Raw genomic sequence first — 20,166 nt, forward strand, 5'->3', positions numbered from 1 at the left:
AAAATAAATGGGTGTTTATTTTTAAATTATGTTCTTACATATGTTTGTTTTGAAATAAAATGACATTGTGTTTAGAATTGTTCAAAGTGTTTTAGAAAGTATTTAATTATGGTGTCCCAGCTTAATGCATAAGTGAGGTCTGTATTGTTTACATTTTCAGACTTTGTAAGACTGGTGACACAGGTCTGTGCACCTGCTGGAGCCAGCTCAGGCCTGGGTGCTTGCTGATCTCCTTTGGTTGATATTTCTAGATATGGAGTAGCATTTGGGTGTGGAAGCTTTGGCCTCTGAATCCTCCAACCTTCACAGTCAAATTTTTACACTTATATGCTCTTGCAGCAGAAAAAACAACTGCTGCTGCTTCTGCCTGCTTGTCCTCTCTATTGATTTTTGTTGTTGTTGATGCAGTTTGTCACCAGTTGTTTCTTCCTTTTCACCTGTTTCTCCCACATGTGACCAAAGGCACATACTTAAGATCAAAGTCTAAATCAGATTCAAACTTGCTACACTAAAACTAAGGGCTGTCATAGTTTTCATGTTCAAAATCTCTGAAAAAAAGCATTGCCCAGCCTTTCAAAACAATGGGCTTCTTGCTGCTCTTTTTTAATGGAAAGGGCTGATCTGTCTGGCAGGCATTTTCTTCCACCCATCCTGCACCTCTCTGCCCTCCCTGCAAGGACATCAGGCTTGAGCATATGTTTATTATGAAACATTTCATCCCAATCAGTTGCAATCTGGTCAAGTTATGTGTATTAGATAGTTGGTGCTACAGATCAGTTGTACTGGTCTCATTTTCGAAGAAATTAGTAGAGATTGTAAACTGGGTGAAATGCAGAGACATCTCCCAAATGCTGCTTAATCTGTTTATTTGCAGGCTTATTTTTTAACGTAAATTTCTCTCCATCTTTTTTTTTTGTCTGGTAGAGCAATTACATGGTGTTCATGGCAGAATTGTTCTGGTGGTTTGAAGTGGTGAAGCCATCATTTGTACAACCTCGTGTTGTTGTGCACCCCCAAGGTAATTATGTTATGTATTGGACTTAATATGTATGTTTTGATATGTATGTGTGCAGATTGCCATTGTGTTCACAGATGCAGTGAATATTTTAGTTAACAGGATTTGGCAGTGTACAACCCCCATAAAGAAGGAGCAGAGTACTCTTTCTTCATTGTTAATCTTCATCTCATCTCATAAATCGTAATTAGATTTTGTTGTCTGTTACCAAAAACTCATTTAAATTGTTGTGGTGTAATCACTTGCAAATTTTCCTGGCCTAAACAAGCCTAGAATCCATTTATGCCCATGCAAGGATTACAAACATAATAAGGAACCAAGAACAGAATTTAGCCTGAAGAACTTGTATTGCTGAGAAGATACCAAGAGAAAGGAACATGAGTCTGGGGAAAGTGAATAGATACTTAATGGTAAAATTGCATTTGGTACTTGGGTGCAAGGGCACAGTCTTCCATCAGCAAATTCTCCAATTTAAAAATCCACCTGTCCAGTAGGTCTTGAGATCTGTTAATGAATACAAAGTCTCGGTATCTGTTCATACAGCAGTGCTGTGATAGGCTCTCCAAACACTAGGAAGAGATTATCAATATGTGGCTTTTATATCTATTTTTATTTATATTCTTTATAGCACATACAAATCTGATTTAAACCTTTCAGTATTGCTAACTAATTTAGGCTGTGCCAAAGACCCCTATTTTGTAGCTGAAAAGTCAGTCTAAGGGTTTGGGGAGAAATTTTTATCAGAAAAATTTCTTCCAGAAAAACAATTTTCTGCTAAAATGGTTTACTTGGTCTTAATTTTGTGGTTCTTTTTCAGTTTTTCTTTGCTTTATTAGTTCTTCCCTTGTCTCTTCTAGTTTACTTTGTCATTTTCCATTCCCCTTATTAGTGCCAATATGGGAGCTTTGGAGGAGGTAAAAATGAAATGACTGAGTTTTAATCTGAATAATGGAATCAATGAAAAATCTATAAATCTTTGAAAATCAGTGTTTCAGTTTATTCTGGACAGTTTGTCTACTATGTATTTTAACTGAATACTAAACTATAATAACTTGAGCTTTGTTCTTCCTGACAGCTGAACCTGCAAAGGATGCAGCTTCTGCTCACAGCTTGAATGCTAACAGGAGAAATTATGTGGATGCTCCATCTGGTTCTGACTTCGTAGCCAGGTAATGTCAGAGAATCACTAGTACTGTTTCACAATCTCCTTTCTATTCAAAATCAAACCCAGTTTTTCATTTAGTTTTATTGCCTTTTTGCAATGCCCATGGATTGAGTCACCAAATACAGTCTGTGGAATTTTGTGGAATATCCCAGAGTTCGGCCCTCACTGTCCTGTTTCATGGCAGGCTGCTTGTTCCTGTTTGTACAGATCATGTTGGCTAATTGGACAGCGTGCTGCTGTCTTACCAGCTTCCAAAACAACCCCTGCCATTCAGCAGGGAAGTGACACATGGCCTTGTCCTCTTCAATTTCAAGTGGGATTGCTGACCAAGTCTGCTCTATTAAGAGCTTTTCTTCTGGAATTCACAGCAAATTATAAAGAAAGCAAACTAAGAAAACAGCAAGAAAACCCCTGAGTGATGGTTTTAGTTTGACCTGATTATTTTACTAAAGTACCATGAATGTCAAATAGGTAAAAATAATAGCTATGATGAACTTCCCACCCCTCCTGCCTCCTGGTGGAAAGAAAATGGAGAATTGGAAAGAAAATGTAAATCTCATGAGGTGAAACATGATGATGATAATCATAATAATTGGAATGAAAATGAGAGAGAGGAACATAACCCAGGAGAACAAGAGATGCAGAGTACAACTGCTCCCTTCTCCACTGACCGATGCCCAGCCCATCCTCCAGCAGCAGTCGGTCCCTCCCGGCCAGCTCCCCCAGTTCACAGTGAGCAGGATGATCCATAGTTTGGGACATTCCTTTGACTGTTCAGGGCAGCTGTCCTGGCCACTCTCCCTGCCAGCTTCTTGTGCACCTTCTCGCTGGCAGAGCAGGACACTGAGAAGTCCTTGACTGAGGGTAAGCACTGCTGAGCAACAGCTGAAACACTGGTGTGTTATCAACAGTGCTCTCCCGCTGAACCCAAAACACAGCGCTGGGCCAGCCACCAGGAAGAAAATTAACTCTATCCCAGCTGAAACCAGGATAATATGAAACGTTATTTTTAGTATTACTGTTTCAGATTTGGAAGCAATATAAAAGCATCCAATTTCCCTTGTGTTCACTAGCCTATCATACATGTGATGACTTTCTCAGGGTAGACCTAATCACTTTCTACAACTATCTGAAGGAGCTTGTGGACAGGTGGGGATTGGTGTCTTCTCCCAAGTAACAAGTGATAGGATGAGAGGAAATGGCCTCCACTTGCACTAGGGCAGGTTTAGATTGTATACTAGGAAAAATTTCTTCACCAAAGGAGTTGTCAAGCACTGGAACAGGCTGCCCAGGGAAGTGGTGGAGTCACCATTGCTGGAGGTATTTACCAGATGTGTAAATGTGGCACTCAGGGCCAGTTTAGCGGTGGCCTTGGCAGTACTGCGGTAACGACTGGACTTTATGAGCTTAAAGGTCTTTTCCAACCTAAAGAATTCTATGAAAAGGGCAGAAAATGCACATTAGACCTTCTTTTTAATCTTGTCTTTTGTCAATGTAAAGAAAGCCTTCCAGTGATCTGGTCTGGACAGAGTGAATGAGGGATAGTGTTACAATGTATTTGTAATTTTGGGTCAAAGGTTTACTGACTGTCTGAACTGACACAGAGAAGGAGGGTAAAATTAGCATTTTAATTGAATATTCGACGAATTATTGATTGCCAACCCAGATAATCCTGTTTAGCCTTTTCTGTTGTTTTTGGATGAGGTTTTTGGAGAAAGGGGTGGGTGTTTGGTTGGGTTTGAGCTTTAAGATTTCTAAAGATGCTTTTAGCCTTTAGAAATCTACTCTGACTTACCAAAGGAGTAATATTTCTTACTACCAATAAATGCTGTGATTCCAGATCTTTTTCCTGTATGTATCTGAAGTATTTCCCTTGTAGACAATGAATTTATTTTTGTGTAATCTGAGCCTATAAACCAGGAGAACAAGGAACAGTAGTTTTGACCATATCCTTTGAAGCAGGGGTTCCCAAAGCCATTCACTGTGTCTTTCCTCACAAGCCAGTGTACTTCATCCAACTGGATGATCCGTCACTGGATTGCAGGACAGAAGAGGGACCCAAGAAGTAATTTTGGATGGTAGGAATCAAACACGTGGGCTTGCAGGTTCCCTGGCACAACAGACCTGACTGCAGATGTTCTGGTCCTGGCCTTCCTCCTTGTCCCAGCTGTGTGTTCCTGCCCCCTTGAGGGTTTGAACTGCTATTTCAGTGCACAAAGACAGGAAAAACTAACCCAGTTGGAAAAAGTGGATGTTCTTCTGTCACCTCAGCTTGTTCAGATGACTCAGAGCATGGGCTGGAGAGCCAGATCCAGCGCAGAGGAGGGAGTGGGACTGTGGCAGTGAGCGCTTACGATGTCTGAGGTTGCCATGGAATCGCAGTCTTGGTGCCAGAATCAGTCTTTCCTTGAGGGAAAATTAAATGCAGAGATTTTCTTTGTGGTAGCAAATTTTCACAGGCTGCTGGATGAAATTCGGAGAGCGTTTCTGTCAAGATAACTTATAGAAATTATGATTTTAGAATTTTCGCAGACATCTCAAATTATATGTAACACATACATCATGTAGCTAATGTGTAGTGTTGTTGACACAAAAAATCAGGGATTTATGGGAACCTATTCTGAATAATATATAGTCACGAAAGATGCTTTTATAGATCGTAAACATTACTTTTCTTAAACTGATGTGAATATCCTTCTTGCAAATATTATTTAGACACTTCTACATCATACAGCATATATAATATAATAACACTAAGCAAATATTCTGAAAATTACTGGTTGAAAAATGTGAATTTGGGAGTGTGCTCTTCAACTCAGTGGACAAAATTCAAAACATGAAAGGATTTAATCCAGTGTGGTTTTGAAGTCTGGCTTCTTTAGAAGTGTTTTACCTACAAATCCATGCATCTTTATGAATGTCTTTGTTCTAAAGCTGAAGAAGCACCTTGATCAAAACACTGAATTATGTTAATCCGATTCTGGATTAACACAGCCACTCAATTACAGACCTTCTCTGTGAACCAAAATAAAGGGTCTGTGGAAGCAGAAAGAGAGGAAATCTCTGTAATTACTCTTTAGTAGTGAATATATTTTGTGTATTTATAAAACCGTGTCTATCACAAAATCTTCTTTATCCACATCTAGTGCATATTGCAGTCCAGACACAAAGCAGAAGTTTCAGACTAAGCAATGAAAATAAAAGTGCATGAAAATGATGTGATGTTGGCTGCAATCGCTCAGTTTTGAGGCCAGTAGGAGCTGCCTCATTTTGCTCATGTTTATGTTTGGACTTTTTACTAAAAAATGAGAACTTTCTAATAGTGACATTGGCATGAAACACACTAGGAGACAAGTATGTTAATGGACCTCACTTTCTTCCCTGTCACAAAAAATAAATCTATTTTGGCCCAGAACATGAAGTCTGGTTGACTTTTCATAATGTGGCTTTTGATGTATTACTTCTAAGGTCATATCTCTTGTTTTATAGATTGGAAAGTCCAGCTTACACACCATCTCAGCAACTGCATACACCCCAGCAGCCTTATTCAACTGTTCCAGGTAACAATTTACAAATAGGTGGAAGAGGCAATGAGACAAGGTGTTGTCCTCAGACTAAATCGCTGTCTTGCATATATTTATTCAAACATTATTTATGCAGAAATTACTGTGAGATCTTCACATGAAATACTAATGAATGAGTTCTATAATTTATAAAGTGTATAAATGGGAAGTTTGTGTTTGTACCTCATTTATTGTGTGTGGTTTTTTATTTAGACTTCTGTTTTGGTTGTGTGGAAGATGGCTTACAACAACTGTAGTATATTTTAGTAGTATTTGTAGATTATTGTACACAATAACAAATTCTTCTAGGGGTATAATATATAGTCAGGATGAAGATGACTCAGTTCCTCTACTTTTATCTTCAATATATAAACACTTTTTTTGCCATTGCAGTGTTCTGAGTAGTGAAGCAAACTAATTTGTTAAAGTTAGAGAAGGTGATGTTAAAATCATTTTTCACAGTAGTTACATTGGGTCCTATTTTCATTTCACTTAGGAGTCATCAGAAGGTCCACATCGATGTCTTATGTAGATGGGTATGTAGGGACGTGGCCCAAAGAAAAAAGGTAAGTAGTCTTTCTATCTGAGTCAGTTAAAAATTTATTATTTTTTGGTCATGAGTAGTAGTAAAATGCTCCATTGTAATTTGGATTTTCACAGTCCTGTAATAAGAACTCTTGTAAGCTACTTGAAAAGTAAAAAAAAAGAAAGAGAAAAATGTATCATGGATTAAGAACTTATAAGGAACAGGAAACAATCTTCAGAAATATATCATTTATTTTTTACGTTGAAAGAGGTATTTTTCAGATATTTGAATTGCTGGTGTTAAATATGTTCACATTTACTCATCACAATGAACTAAAAGCAGTAAGAATAACATGGCTAATGAGCTCAGTAGCATTTAAGATTGTATTGTTTTGTGGATACTAAGAACAATCAGGCTGAATGTTTTGTTTTTCAGTTAGACTGGTAATAAACTCTGAATCTGTGGGGTGTAAACTAAGGTTAAAACAGTAAGAGTTGTACTGGTGTGTAAATTGTTTCTTTTCACAACTTCCTTTTGTTCTATGATGGCAGTGCCTATATTCCTAAAATGCCCAAAATTTATTCCAAAGTAATAAAAAGCATTGGCTGACTCTGAAGAAAATGTTATGTGCTATTTTATTGTGCTTTTTAAAAATTATTATATTTATATCTATTTATTAAATATATAAAAATATATGTGAATATATTATACTTGAAGCTCAGCAAAATACAGTACTAACAGTGCCTTTAATACTACCAGCTTACAATAACTTAAAACCCAAATATGAATATTTCATTATCACTCCTAGTAATAACTGTGAGTTGTTCAGTTACTTTCTTTATTCTGATCTCTGTTAGGTCATCATTACATGGAGTTTCGTTTGACATTCCTTTTGACAAAGAAAAAAGCATTCCAGTATCAACTCCAAGCAGGGGAATTCCTAGATCTGTGAGTAATGAAGGCCTTGCAGGAAACATCAACCGCATGCCAAAACATTCTAGAAAAAATCTGTCCTTCAAACCAGTAAATGGAGAAGAGGAAAATCAAGATATTGAAGAGGAAAAGGATGTGACGGCTCTTAAAAACACAAAGGTTAATCAGTCTCTTAATGCAAATCAAAGAAATGCCAATGAGAGCAGCCACTACAGGTTTCCAAATGGAGCTCTGCAAAACAGGGCAGTTCTGGATGATTTTGGCAATCAGATTGAGACACCAAGCATCGAAGAGGCTTTGCAGATAATTCACGACACTGAAAAATCTCCCAGACTTCTCCAAACAGACCAAATTACAAATGGGTTCTTTCTTCACAATCGGGAAATGAGCATCTTGAATTCCAACATTAAACCAAATCAATCTACCCCAGATATCATCACAGACACTAAAGGTGCTCTGAGTCCTGTGACTGACACTACAGAAGTAGACACTGGAATACATGTCCCTTCAGAAGATATTCCAGAGACAATGGATGAGGATTCTTCTTTGAGAGATTATACTGTAAGTATGGACTCTGACATGGAAGAACCATGTAAATTCCTCCAGGATTATGACATGCGAGCTGGCAATCACAGAGATCAGTTAAGCCCCTGTCCCAGCTCAGTAAGCACTAAATCACAGGCAGGCAGCAGTGCCTCTTCGAGCTCGGGGGTTAAAATGACCAGCTTTGCAGAGCAGAAATTCCGGAAGTTGAATCACACGGATAGTAAAAGCAGTGGAAGCAGTTCTCAGAAAACCACACCAGAAGGTTCTGAGCTGAACATCCCTCATATGGTTGCTTGGACTCATATTCCTGAGGAGACATCTGTTCCTCAGGGAAGAGACACTACACAGTTACTGGCTTCTGAAATGGTACAGCTTAGGATGAAGCTGGAGGAGAAGAGGCGAGCCATTGAAGCACAGAAGAAAAAAATGGAAGCTGCATTCACAAAGCAGCGGCAAAAAATGGGAAGAACAGCCTTTCTTAATGTAGTGAAAAAGAAAGGTGATGGAGTGTCACCTCTCCAAGAAGAAGCAGCAGGAGCTGAAGATGAGAAGGTATTCACTGACAGTAATCGGTTGAAAGAAAAAGAAACTCAAAAATCAGATGACCAAACTGGTAAGACTTCAGAATTAATAAAAGAAACCCCTGAAAATTCTCATAGCAAATGGTTAAAATCTCCTGCTACTTCTGTGGATGCTGAAAAACAATGGAATTTAGCAAGCCCCTCAGAAGAAAATTTGAATGAAGGAGATCTCTTGGAATATACAAAATCTATAGAAAAACTAAATTCTTCCCTACACTTTCTACAACAAGAAATGCAACGTCTCTCCCTTCAACAGGAGATGTTGATGCAGATGAGAGAGCAACAGGCTTGGGTTATTTCTCCTCCTCAGCCTTCTCCTCAGAAACAGATTCGGGACTTTAAGTCCTCAAGGCAAGTGGGAACCCCACCTGCTGTTGCACCTTTCTCACAGGAATCTCCTCGCTCTACACATCAATCTCCGCAGTCTTCCAACAGGAAGAATGCCTCTTTTCACATTAAAATGCAAAGGACTCCTAGGCCAAATGAACTGAAAATAACACCTCTAAATCGTACCTTGACTGCCCCACGGTCTGTGGACAGTCTCCCCCGTCTGAGGAGATTTTCTCCAAGCCAGGTTCCCATTCAGACTAGATCCTTTGTTTGCTTTGGAGATGATGGTGAACGTGTAAGTGAACCTCAGTTAAAGGGAAATCTTTCGAAGGAAGCCAAGTCTACAGAAGAAGTAGCAAAAGAAGAAGGACCAAAATTGCCAAAACAGTGTGAGCAAAAGGCGGAGGAAAAGGAGATTAAGCCTATTGAATCTAATGTTTCTGAGGTGTTATCTCAGCCCATCACAGAAACAGTCTGCCTCACTCCAAATGAAGATCAGCTAAACCAACCCATCTTACCACCTCCAGCTCCCAAAACAGCCAGCCTCATTGAAGTTTCCCTGTCAGATTTGAAGCCACCAGAAAAAAGTGAAGCATCTGTTGAGAAATACGAAGGTGAGAGTGATAGAGAACAGTTTGAAGATGACCAGAAAGTGTGCTGTGGATTCTTTTTTAAGGTAAGAGAACTAGTGAATGTGTATGTTGGCCATTAGCTTTGTTTGAAAACTTCTTAACCGTGGATGTCAGTGATGATTGCAGTCAAAACAGATGGTTCTGCAGCTCTAAATGCACAAGCTTATCTTTTGCACTTGATTAATTTGGCATCATAAGAGTGGTAAATATTCCACAGTATTGCAGTTCTGAGCATGCCAGAACTTTTCACTCATAGTTGTGGAAGAGTGCGTGGAGTTTTTGATGAGGAAGATCCATGCTGAATGTAGATTTATTTTTCACATAAGCTTTGGTGACCTTAATTAAACATGCTCACATCTCACCCTCATTTCCCCATCCCACCCCAAATTTAAGTAAAAGCTTTTGAACTACATAACAGCCTGCATTTTTAAAAAATCAGAAGTTACTTCTATACACTGCATAGTTATTGGGGTTTGGGATAAATTACCATACACATGGAATCTCTCAAAGCTGAATGCAGCGGTTTATGCCGCATGGGATCTGACTCTATAATACCTCACTTGGCAAGTGTTATCAGTGTTGAATTTTGTTTGACTTAGGAAGGAAAAATTCCATTATGAAAAGTTTTTAGCAGTCTTAGGAAAAATCATTTAACATAAACTTAGTTCCAAATACTACAAGGGTATGTTGGGATATTGCAACTTAGTGTTCAGAATTAAGTGTCTAATGATTTGGCAACATCAAGTTGCTGAATTCAGAGATCTTAAGATTTTTGGGTCCTTTTCTTTCAAATACTGTTGCTAGGATGATCAAAAGGCAGAAAATGATATGGCAATGAAACGAGCAGCATTGTTGGAGAAGCGTTTGAGGAGGGAAAGAGAGACTTTGCTTCGAAAGCAGCAGCTGGAAGCAGAACTGGAACATAAGAAGGAAGAGACAAGGTAAAACTACATATCCTGGTCCAAATGATCAGTAATGGTGAATGTAAAAATGTCTGGTTTAGTTAAAAGTATGTCTTGCTTGTCAAAACATTGCATCCTAATATCCAAGGTATTTACTGCTAGAGCCAGATGTGCTGAGGAGCCCAGCTGGGCCTGCAGGTCAGCAGGTGGCATCAGTCTGTAGCTCAGGCTCAACTCATGAGCTGTGCTGGCCTGAGCGCAGCATTTCAGAGCAGGCCCTGCCCCTCTTAGCTTTCTGAGGGAGAGTGCATCCCTCAGGGCTTCTTTCTGCACAAATGCACAGTGCTCACTCAGTCACACCAGTGGAGATAAGAAACGTGGGTTTGAATTTATTAGGAGCAGTATCCCAAACAATTTAAACTCTGTGAAAATTGTAAAAAAAAAAAACCAAAACAAAACAAAAAGCAATTGTCTCTTACTGGTGTTTGAGAGCTCTGAAGTTCCAACCATCTGCTGCCTGTATTGTCCTCACTGTGCTAACTGAAATTCTTTGTTTGGAAAGTTCCTTCGGGTGAATTTACTTCATAATTTTGTTTAGACGCAAAACAGAAGAAGAACGTCAGAAGAAGGAGGATGAGCGAGCACGGCGAGAATTTATTAAGCAGGAATATATGAGAAGGAAACAACTAAAGCTTATGGAAGACATGGATACTGTCATAAAGCCACGTTCCCTCTCAATCAAACAAAAAAAGCCACGTCCAAAATCTATTCATAGGGATCATATCGAGTCACCTAAGACACCAATCAAAGGTCCACCAGGTAACAAATGTTTATGTGGAAAAAGAGTCTGTTCATGCTAAAACACCAGCTTGGGTTTTGGTACTAACAAGCACGTGCCTTCTTGAGTGTCTTGTGCTAAATTGAAGCTGCACGTGACCAAACTGGAAAGCCAAATTTGCCAATAGAAATGGAAAGGTGAATGTCACTTACCTGCTATGCTTGCATGCATATATATGTCAACAAACAAAAAGGTTGGCTCTGTGAGAACCCAGGGGAGACACCCCTGAGTGGTGCAAGTTTCGCACACACCCACATTTTCTTCACTGGTCTCATCTTGCACCTGTAGAGCTAAGAAGGAGTAAAAGTTGGGAGATAAGAGATCGATAAGTAATGTGGTGATTATAGGGTAAGAGAACTTAAACTCCAACTTAGTAAAGACAAAATTAAAATAAAACAATTACTTTCATATTTCATGGGGTTTTCCCTATTTTGCACACTTACCTACTGCATGTGTAGTTATGAACATAACAACGCTAATCATGTGGAACAATTTAATATTCTTTTAGATACCGAAGAACTGCAGTAATGACTGGAAGAAGTATTGCCAAATTACAATTAGGAAAAAAAGTAACCAGATTGCTCAGTGATCCTTTTTCTTACAGCCTCCTGTAACCTTGTTAGTCTACTGCATTTTCTCTGGCTGCTTCCCTCCATCTTTCAGGGTAATTTCAAGTATTTCCTGAACACCTTCCAAGAATCCATCCCAAGCTTTAAATTAAGTGCTTAAGCTCTCTTTTATGAGAACTTATTAACTTTGATTGCATTCCTTGATTTGCATAGTGCCAGTATTCCCACTAGTACTTAGTCTGAGCCCATTCCTGGTGGCTGCCAATGGCCGGGTGTCAACAAGTGTTTACATGAAGTGCACCACATATGCATGCAGGTATATCATGTATGGGTGTTAGTCTCGGGTGTAAAAGCTCCCACTGACTTTCAGATGCTGGTGTTGGGTCTAATGAACAGACTCTACTACTTGCATAGGTTTATAAGCTTTAACTTTGTTTTTATCCAGGTTCACAGCTTTATCGTGTTTTTTCAGTATCTAGTCTTTCATTGGCATCGCTGAATACAGGGGACAATGAGAGTGTGCAGTCAGGCAAGAGAACACCAAGGTAAAGCTAAAATAACCATTTCATTTAATAAAATTTGATAATCAGCTATGTAAAACTAGCATGAATTTTAAAGAGGTCATGTTTATACTGTGTACTCCGAGAACAGGTATGTTTTCCTGATTTGAGACATGGAGAGCTTCCACCATCAGGCATTAGGGAACTGAGCCATCATCATTTGTTTTGCAAATGTTACCAAGTAAACCAGTTGGGCAGGTATAAATGAGGTCAAAACAAAATGCTGTTCACACAGCCTCTTTAATTCACCTGCTTGTACTTAAGTCTCAACTTGTGCAGCTACATAGCTTCTTTTCTTTTTTCTAACATAGAAGCTTCTTTTCTGGTTATTTCTTTTTTTTCCTTTAGCAGCTGTGCAGGAAATTATTGAATTCTCACTAGAACTTCGACCTTTCCCAAATACCAGAATTTATTGTGCATTAAAAATCACCTGAAAACAACAGAAACATTTTAATTTAACATAAAAAACCCCCTATATTATCATTCAGAGGAAAATTATTATTTCTATGAAACTACTTAATTATATTCAGACAAACACTAATTCTTAGGTATAGAAAAGAACTTGGGAAGAAAGGCAAACTAGAAAAAGGGGGTTGATAAGGAATACTACATATTACGATATCATATGCCATGTTTTCGTGGCCAGTGTGCATTACTCATCAGCTCTGACATGCCTGCAGCTGGTTTCAGTTGACTTTTCAATTAATTACCTTGATGTCTTGAGAGCTGACTTTCCAGTTATTACATAAGAAACTTTAATAACATGATCCAGGTAGCCTAACAACTCTTGTCATCTCTTAAAAATTATCAGTCTTAATTGAGATGGGGACTTCTTCCAGCTATATTAGCTATTAGAAAAGGCTTGATGTTGCTCGTCTACCCAGACTTTACAGGAGATGACCTCTGTCTATGGAGCTGTAGTTGTACAGTGCTGTACTGTGCTTCTGATGAGCAAAACATCTTCCTCTGGCTTTGGATTTGGTTTAGGGGATTGAGACTTTAAAAACATTCTAAAATTCAGTACAAATTGCTGAAAGTAACAGAGTTGAAAGAATTTTCAGCATCTTTCCAGACCCATACTGTCACCTTGTCCTTGCATCAGAATTGTCTTTTGATGATCCCACTGACAGAATTTCAGTGATACCTTTCAGATCTTCTTCGTGCAGGTGCTAGTCACAAAAGGTGTAGGATATATTATAAATTGAATTTTCTTCTGTTACTTATTTTACTGAAAATGAGTGTGCACACAAATGCTGATATAATGCCATTTTTCCCTTATTCTGTGCCTTTCTTCTCACTTAGAAGAGCTAAAAATTTGACTGGCTTTTGCAGTAGCCAAAATCAAAAAATGTTTAAAGTATTTTGTTATAATTTAAGAAAACTTAAGAATCTTGCTTAGACTTTTATATGTAAAACTATTCACATTTGAGTGCATTTTGAAGAATTACAGTATCAGAAGTTACTGCTTGTGAAAACAAAAATTAGAAGGGAAATTGTTTTGCTGTCTTAAATACAGCAGTTCCCACTGCCAGTTGTTGCAGTGATCAGTATAAATGAACTAAATTTGTTTCATATTCATCATTCTATCCAGAACTGGTTTGTTCACTACGTGAGATAACTGTTGTTCCAGTACCAATGTTAAAAGTAACCCGAATTTTCACTTAGTAATTATGTTTCACAACCAAGAGTATCTGTTAGGTTTCTGTGCCTCAGATGTAGCCCAAAAATTGGCTAACATATATGTCACCTAAATATCACCTTCTTGCATCACTCAAAACACTTTATACAGTACGTGAACTCATTTTTCCTTTAATTTCTTCAATAAATATCGTACATTTAGGTTTATAGTCTCCAATTCAAATCATTGTGTTTTACCTTAATGCAGTTTGCCTACCTTTCATACTAAAAGGCTTCTCAGGTGAACATTGTAAATTTTTTAATAGACTTTAAAATGCATGTTTAGGTCTGAATCTGTGGAAGGATTTTTATCTCCAAGTCGCTGTGGTAGTCGTAACGGAGAGAAAGATTGGGAAAATGCATCTACAACTTCTTCAGTTGCCTCTGCTACAGAGTACACAGGTCAGTGACAACAATATTCGGCAAAGTTCCTGCCTATTAGTGGTTCTGTGCATGAAAAGTTTCCAGTTATCTCGATTGGGCTTCCTAGAACTTGCTTGAGGACACTCGGATAGAAACGTTACTCTCACCTCCTTTCAAGTAGAGGGTGGGTGATAATGCAAGGTTAAAATTATAGATCCAAAATAAAAGTACTGACTCTGTAGCATTTGTGATAAGCAGAATTAACTGCAGGTAGGCTCAAACAGCAGATGAGCTCACATATCACTGTGCACTTCAGCAGTGCCTCTAGCAAGGCAAGAAAAGTTGAAATTTCAGCTCAATTTAGAATAGAGTTACAAAAATCAAAGACCAAATTGCACTTGGCACTAATATGTTGGTTTTTTTCAAATGGTCTTGATACACGTGCACATGTGTTTCAGAAATTAAAACAGACATTTCTCCTTCAACCATATCAATCAAGTCTTTTTACAGACAGAATAACCTGATAAGTCTCAGGCCCAAACTTTTATCCCTGGTTTTGGGTAAAACGTTTCTGGAATTCCAAAGCGGACAGGCAAGAGTTACTCTAAGCACTGCATCTGCTTCATTGTTATACCACTCACCCTTGAAATCATAGGTGTACATAAAGAAAAAGAAAGACTTTGCTCTCTCCTGGACAACTAAAATTTTAGTTGGAAGAAGCAGAGTGGTTTATTGTTCATAAAAAGAGCCCTCTGAGAGAAAGTATATCTACCAAGGCTGCCAATAATAGTGATTTAATAATGAAAGACACATTTGTAAGTAAATTCAGTGACAGCTGGAAGAATTGTTTGTGAAATTTGTGGTCTCTGGCCTAATTCTGTATTATTCCTGGATTTGTGGTTTATGCATGCAAAAAGTCCATACCAAAAGTGCTTCACAGCATTTAAAGTAATGCTTTGTTGGCTTATTGATTAACTTTGTCATTCCTTTACCACAGGACCAAAGCTCTTCAAAGAACCCAGTGCTAAATCCAATAAGTACATAATTCAGAATGCACTGGCACATTGCTGCCTGGCTGGAAAAGTAAATGAAGGTCAAAAGAAAAAGATACTGGAGGTAAGAGAATTTTCCCCCTAAGAGCTTGAGCACCTGAGTCAAGCCACAGTCAGGCATTGTGAAGACCCTTAAATATAAATGCAAATATTGAAAGGAGCCCTCTGAGGTTATGGCAGCTCTTAGTGAAGGGACTGAGTAACTTCTGTAACTTTTGCTTCTAGTGTAGGCAGAAATGTTCTCCAGGGCCTTAGAAACAATAGCTGTCGTGTTGTTCATGCAGCTCAGGAAGCTGAATTAATTCACAAGTTAATTAATAGTTACTGCTTGTTTTACGTTGGAACTTCAGTATGTAGGCTTTCATAATTCGGTCACAAAGTTGTTTTCCCTTATTCATAAAGATCCTCAGATTGGGAACTTCAGAACTAAAGCACAACACTCTAATGAGCAGAAAGAGCTGAAATACATCCCTTCTAGGCTCTTCTCAAGTTTCCAAGCAGTTGGGCAAAGTCAGGACTTCCTATTACAGGAAGGTGCCTTCCAGTCTTTTCTCTTGGGCTGGTATAAACCTTTATGAAGATCACAAATATTGTAAGGGTGAGAACTCAGAGACCAGTGTGTTTCCGTGCAAGAGAAATAACACAGAGTCTGAGCCTTGAGAGGACTGTTCCTTTTACCAGCTGTGACAAATATGACAGATTAAATGGATCAAACAACACAGATACTTGGAATCCGGATTTAATTTCTTTTCTGGAATAAATTTCACAGCGGTATTTCTTGCCCTTCCTTCTCTTTGTAATTCTTCTTCATTCATGTCTAATGCTTTCTCTGTCTTTCCAGTTACTTTTTGGAAATACCACGTGAGAAATCAGGACAGCCTCTTTCAGTTCAAGCTTTTAGTTTCAGTTCAAACTATTAGACCAGTCTGATGAAATGGATGAGGAAAAGAATTTCTGTTGGGTCTCCAAAATAACCATTAGGATGTCTGTTCATGAGGTTCAACTAAATAAATATAGCTGAAATTGTGTAAATTTACAAGGCTTTGCTTGAGAAAGATCTCTACCTTATCAAAATTCTAAAGCTTAGTAAATTCTAATGATTGAAAATGAAGTCGTTTAGTGGACGAAGTTAGATGCAAGTTTTAGCTCTCATAGAAAACCAATTCAAAACGGCAATCCAGTCATTTGGAATGTTTTCTAACTACAATGCAAAATTCATGTTCTGAATCTTTTTCTTTCTTTCTTTTAAAGGAAATGGAAAAATCCGATGCCAATAATTTCTTAATCCTGTTCCGGGATTCAGGCTGCCAGTTCAGATCTCTGTACACCTACTGCCCTGACACTGAAGAAATCAATAAGTTAACGGGAATAGGTCCCAAATCTATCACAAAGAAAATGATAGAGGGACTGTATAAATACAACTCTGACAGGAAGCAATTTAGCCACATACCTGCCAAAACTTTGTCTGCCAGTGTTGATGCAATTACCATTCACAGCCATTTGTGGCAAACCAAGAGACCAGTAACTCCTAAGAAACTTTTACCCACCAAGGCATAGTAGATGGGAAAAAATTTGCTTGAGACAATTATGATAAACTTGCACTTCATCTTTACTGCCTATAGGAAATAGATTTCTAGTTGCCAACAAGACTCTTAGAACTTAAAACTGGACACCGAGTTCTATTATCATGTCCAACTGGAATGTAAACACAGTGTTTAGGAGTGCAGAAGATTATTAGGTGAACAATTATGAGTGATTACGAAAATGTTTGACTTGTGTGGAGATTTGTATGTGCTAATACAATATATAGAGTATATTTGCTCTGTATTTTGATTAGATACACTGAAGCACTGAATGTTCCTCTTTAGTGACTCAAACTACATTTTTTACATCTGTTGCCTTATATGTTTGTATTTGTGCTTGTCTTGAAATATTTTTCTTTCACTAAAGAAATACTTCTTAATATTCTCAATACCATCCAACTTTGCATACTGACTTACAGTAAAGACTAAGTTGTATGTCACTGAATAACAGCTGAATGGGTCTGTTCTGCAAGATCCTTACTGTCTGTGCTGTAACAAAATCCAGATTCATTCCCCTATGTATTTATAGTTCTTTTTCAGTTAAATAATACTGATTTGCTTATAAACTAAACAGTAAAGGAAAAACCTTTGAACTGCTTGAAGTTTCCTTCAAATGAATTATTTAACAACTCAGGGTATAGTTAGGTGATGCAATTATTCCTGTTTCAGTAAGTTGCCATCTGAGATGTACTGACTGACCATGCATGTTCATAATACCATTAAAATGCCAAGTAAAAAGCTTTGGTAGATCTCTCAAACGGTGGAAGCAGGTGTGTATTCAGTGCTTTGCACTGTTCCAGCTGAAGGGAGAGCACACGGTCAGGTACTGCTTCTTCAAGGAAGGAATAGGAACTTGTGATCCATTCAGAACTAGATCCCTGATGTTTGCCTGACAGAACACTAAATATTCAGAAGAATCACGGAATTCACTGAGTCACAGATCTTTCAGAAGTCGTGTATCTAATTCCCATGGATTTTAAGATCCAGGCCACTTCCTGCCTTCAGATCTGCCACCTCAGACTTAAATCAATTTTCTAGGCAATAGACATCTGAAAAGAATTTTCAGTGTGTCTCAGTAAATTGTTTTCTTGACACTTACAGGTGATGTCTTGTGACACAGCAATTTTAAAGTGCATATGGCAAAAGAACCTAAATGACATTTCAGCAAATTTATAACATGACCATTTGCAAAACTAAACTCTAGGCATATTTCAGTATTATTTATAAAGGGCTGCATTTTATTTCAAAACAGTGTTTGATTATTTTATAAATCACTATTCCGTTTCAGTGTTTGTTTCTCTTATAATTTGCTTTCAACATAGCACTGCTCTGGAAAACAAAAAAAAGAGAAAACACAAACTTGAAGCCTCCCCTAAATCTGTGGCTATTTTGATAACAACGTACACCAGAGAATTTGTTGTGTGGGGGGAAAAAATCTCATTCTCAGGAAAAGACTTGAATGATTTGTGATTCTGTTCTGTTTCAGTGTTGTGACAACTCCATTCACATCAGACAGTATTGTGCTATGAGTATGTAGTCCTTTCAGTTTCATGGGGAGAATAAAGCTATGTTCATATTTCTCTCATTAAACTGCTTTGAGAGAAACTATGCCTCACTACTATGATATACTCATTTACTTAGAGAAAAGATGCACAGGAATGAGATGTCATTAAGCAGTTTAGAACAGTACTTTTCTAAATTATTATAAGGCCTTAGGCATCAGTGCATCTGGATTATAAACATTTTCTCAAAAATGCTGTCAGTTTTACTGTAATTTATGTTCTTATATTTATGTATATTTGTTAAAACTGTAAAAAAAGAAAAAAACACTTTAAAATACATGTTTAATATGTATGTGGCTCAAAACTATTTGTGGTTAGCTGATTCCTACTGTTTGCATGTATATCACCAGGATATGTAACTCTTATATTTCAAGTGTATACATATTGTGTATATAGGATATAAATAATATTAAAAAGGGGGGAAAGAGGGTTTGCACATTCTGCCTGTTAGACAGTTCCTGCAAATACCATTGTAGGAACATCTTGAATAACAATATGAAACTGTGTATAATATACAGTGATTCAAGAAACCAGGAGGTTGGAATTAACTGACACACATATGGTGAATAACTTCAAAAGAAGTTTCATCATGGGAGGCTTTTTATTTCTAAAATCTGTACTATGATTTAACTGAAGATTTGCAACACCATAAAGACACACGCATCAATCTAATCGAAGTGAGCTTAAATACATGACAGGAATCCTTTGAGTAATTTTAAATATCTCTGAATGTATTATGAAATTTGCATTTGTCAACAGGTTAAAGATTTGTGCAATGTCAAAAAATAGAATGTGAATAATGCAGTTGAAAATTTCATTGCTCGCAGTATAAAGTTTTACTTAATACAGGAAAAGTCAAGCTAGATACACTTTTCCTTTTTAAGCCTGCAGATTTTCTAATTACAGTGGATCTTTGGTTGGGATCATGTTTAAAAAAAAAAAAAAAAAAAAGAAAAAAAAAAAAAAAAAAAGAGGAAAAAAAAAAAAGGAAAAAAAAGGAAGCTTTCCCTAAAGGCCAGTATTTATCACTGACCTTTTCAGAACACACTGGTGCTTTCATCAGGGGTATTACTATTGTTGCTACGAATGAATTGCCAAACTCTCGTCTTAGTTTTTGGAGCAAAATTTCATATTCTAACAGTCATAATGGCTACTGAATTCTTTTTTTTTTTTTTTTAATAATGTTAGTATGACTGTTAGTTTTTATTATTTGGCTGTTTAAAGCCAAATTCAGCTATTTAATTATGATTTAATGGGCACTGTTGAAAAATGTACAGTGTATTGTGTGCTTATTTGTCCACTTCTATGGAGCATAGCTTCCATATTTTTTCAAATGCTGTGCTGTAAAATATTGTCATTGCTACTTATGTGGTACAGTGTAGTTTTTTCCTTTCATTTAAATAAAAGCATGGCACCAAAAGAACATTTTTTTTTTGTTTTCTTGCTTACCTCTAAGTATAAACTAAAATTATCAAAAGTTCACATTAATGTTTACATCTCGTTCCTTCTCGTATTTCAGCAACGTGGAAATTGTACAAAATATGAATCATTACAATTTCTTCTTCTGTTTCCCATCATTTGTTTTGCTTCCATGTGTAATCGAGCTTTCTGCTGTTACCAGAGGAAGGCTATTGAAGAATTAGGCTTCACATTTCATTTTCTAGGACAAGGTGTTGCCCTGTTCTCTTCAGAAGTGAGTTTCACCATTTCAAGTCAACTGCTCAACTTCTGCATCCTGGTTAGCTCCCTCTGATGCAAAGCCCCAGAGA

The 20,166-nt window shown here is 37.5% G+C and overlaps 1 protein-coding gene across 5 annotated transcripts in view; it reads left to right on the top strand.

Annotated features, from left to right (window-relative positions):
• Positions 1-19,820, top strand: part of CAMSAP2 (calmodulin regulated spectrin associated protein family member 2) — an 80,765-nt gene extending 60,945 nt beyond the window's left edge. For 3 of the 5 annotated variants that reach the window (XM_027880415.1, XM_027880417.1, XM_027880418.1), the window contains 11 exons: positions 925-1,018; positions 2,091-2,184; positions 5,670-5,740; positions 6,240-6,309; positions 7,127-9,335; positions 10,096-10,232; positions 10,792-11,012; positions 12,046-12,145; positions 14,124-14,239; positions 15,198-15,316; positions 16,504-19,820. In XM_027880415.1, the coding sequence (XP_027736216.1) occupies positions 925-1,018; positions 2,091-2,184; positions 5,670-5,740; positions 6,240-6,309; positions 7,127-9,335; positions 10,096-10,232; positions 10,792-11,012; positions 12,046-12,145; positions 14,124-14,239; positions 15,198-15,316; positions 16,504-16,809 (3,537 nt within the window). In that variant the 3' untranslated portion in view covers positions 16,810-19,820. The remainder of the gene's footprint in view (positions 1-924; positions 1,019-2,090; positions 2,185-5,669; positions 5,741-6,239; positions 6,310-7,126; positions 9,336-10,095; positions 10,233-10,791; positions 11,013-12,045; positions 12,146-14,123; positions 14,240-15,197; positions 15,317-16,503) is intronic. The other 2 variants (XM_027880419.1, XM_027880416.1) reach the window with 1 other exon arrangement.
• The last annotated feature ends 346 nt before the right edge of the window (positions 19,821-20,166 follow it).

The sequence above is a fragment of the Empidonax traillii genome, unplaced genomic scaffold (genome assembly GCF_003031625.1).
Source record: "Empidonax traillii isolate 1590-97213 ecotype Southwest subspecies unplaced genomic scaffold, ASM303162v1 scaffold69:size3087049, whole genome shotgun sequence".
NCBI lineage: Eukaryota > Metazoa > Chordata > Aves > Passeriformes > Tyrannidae > Empidonax > Empidonax traillii.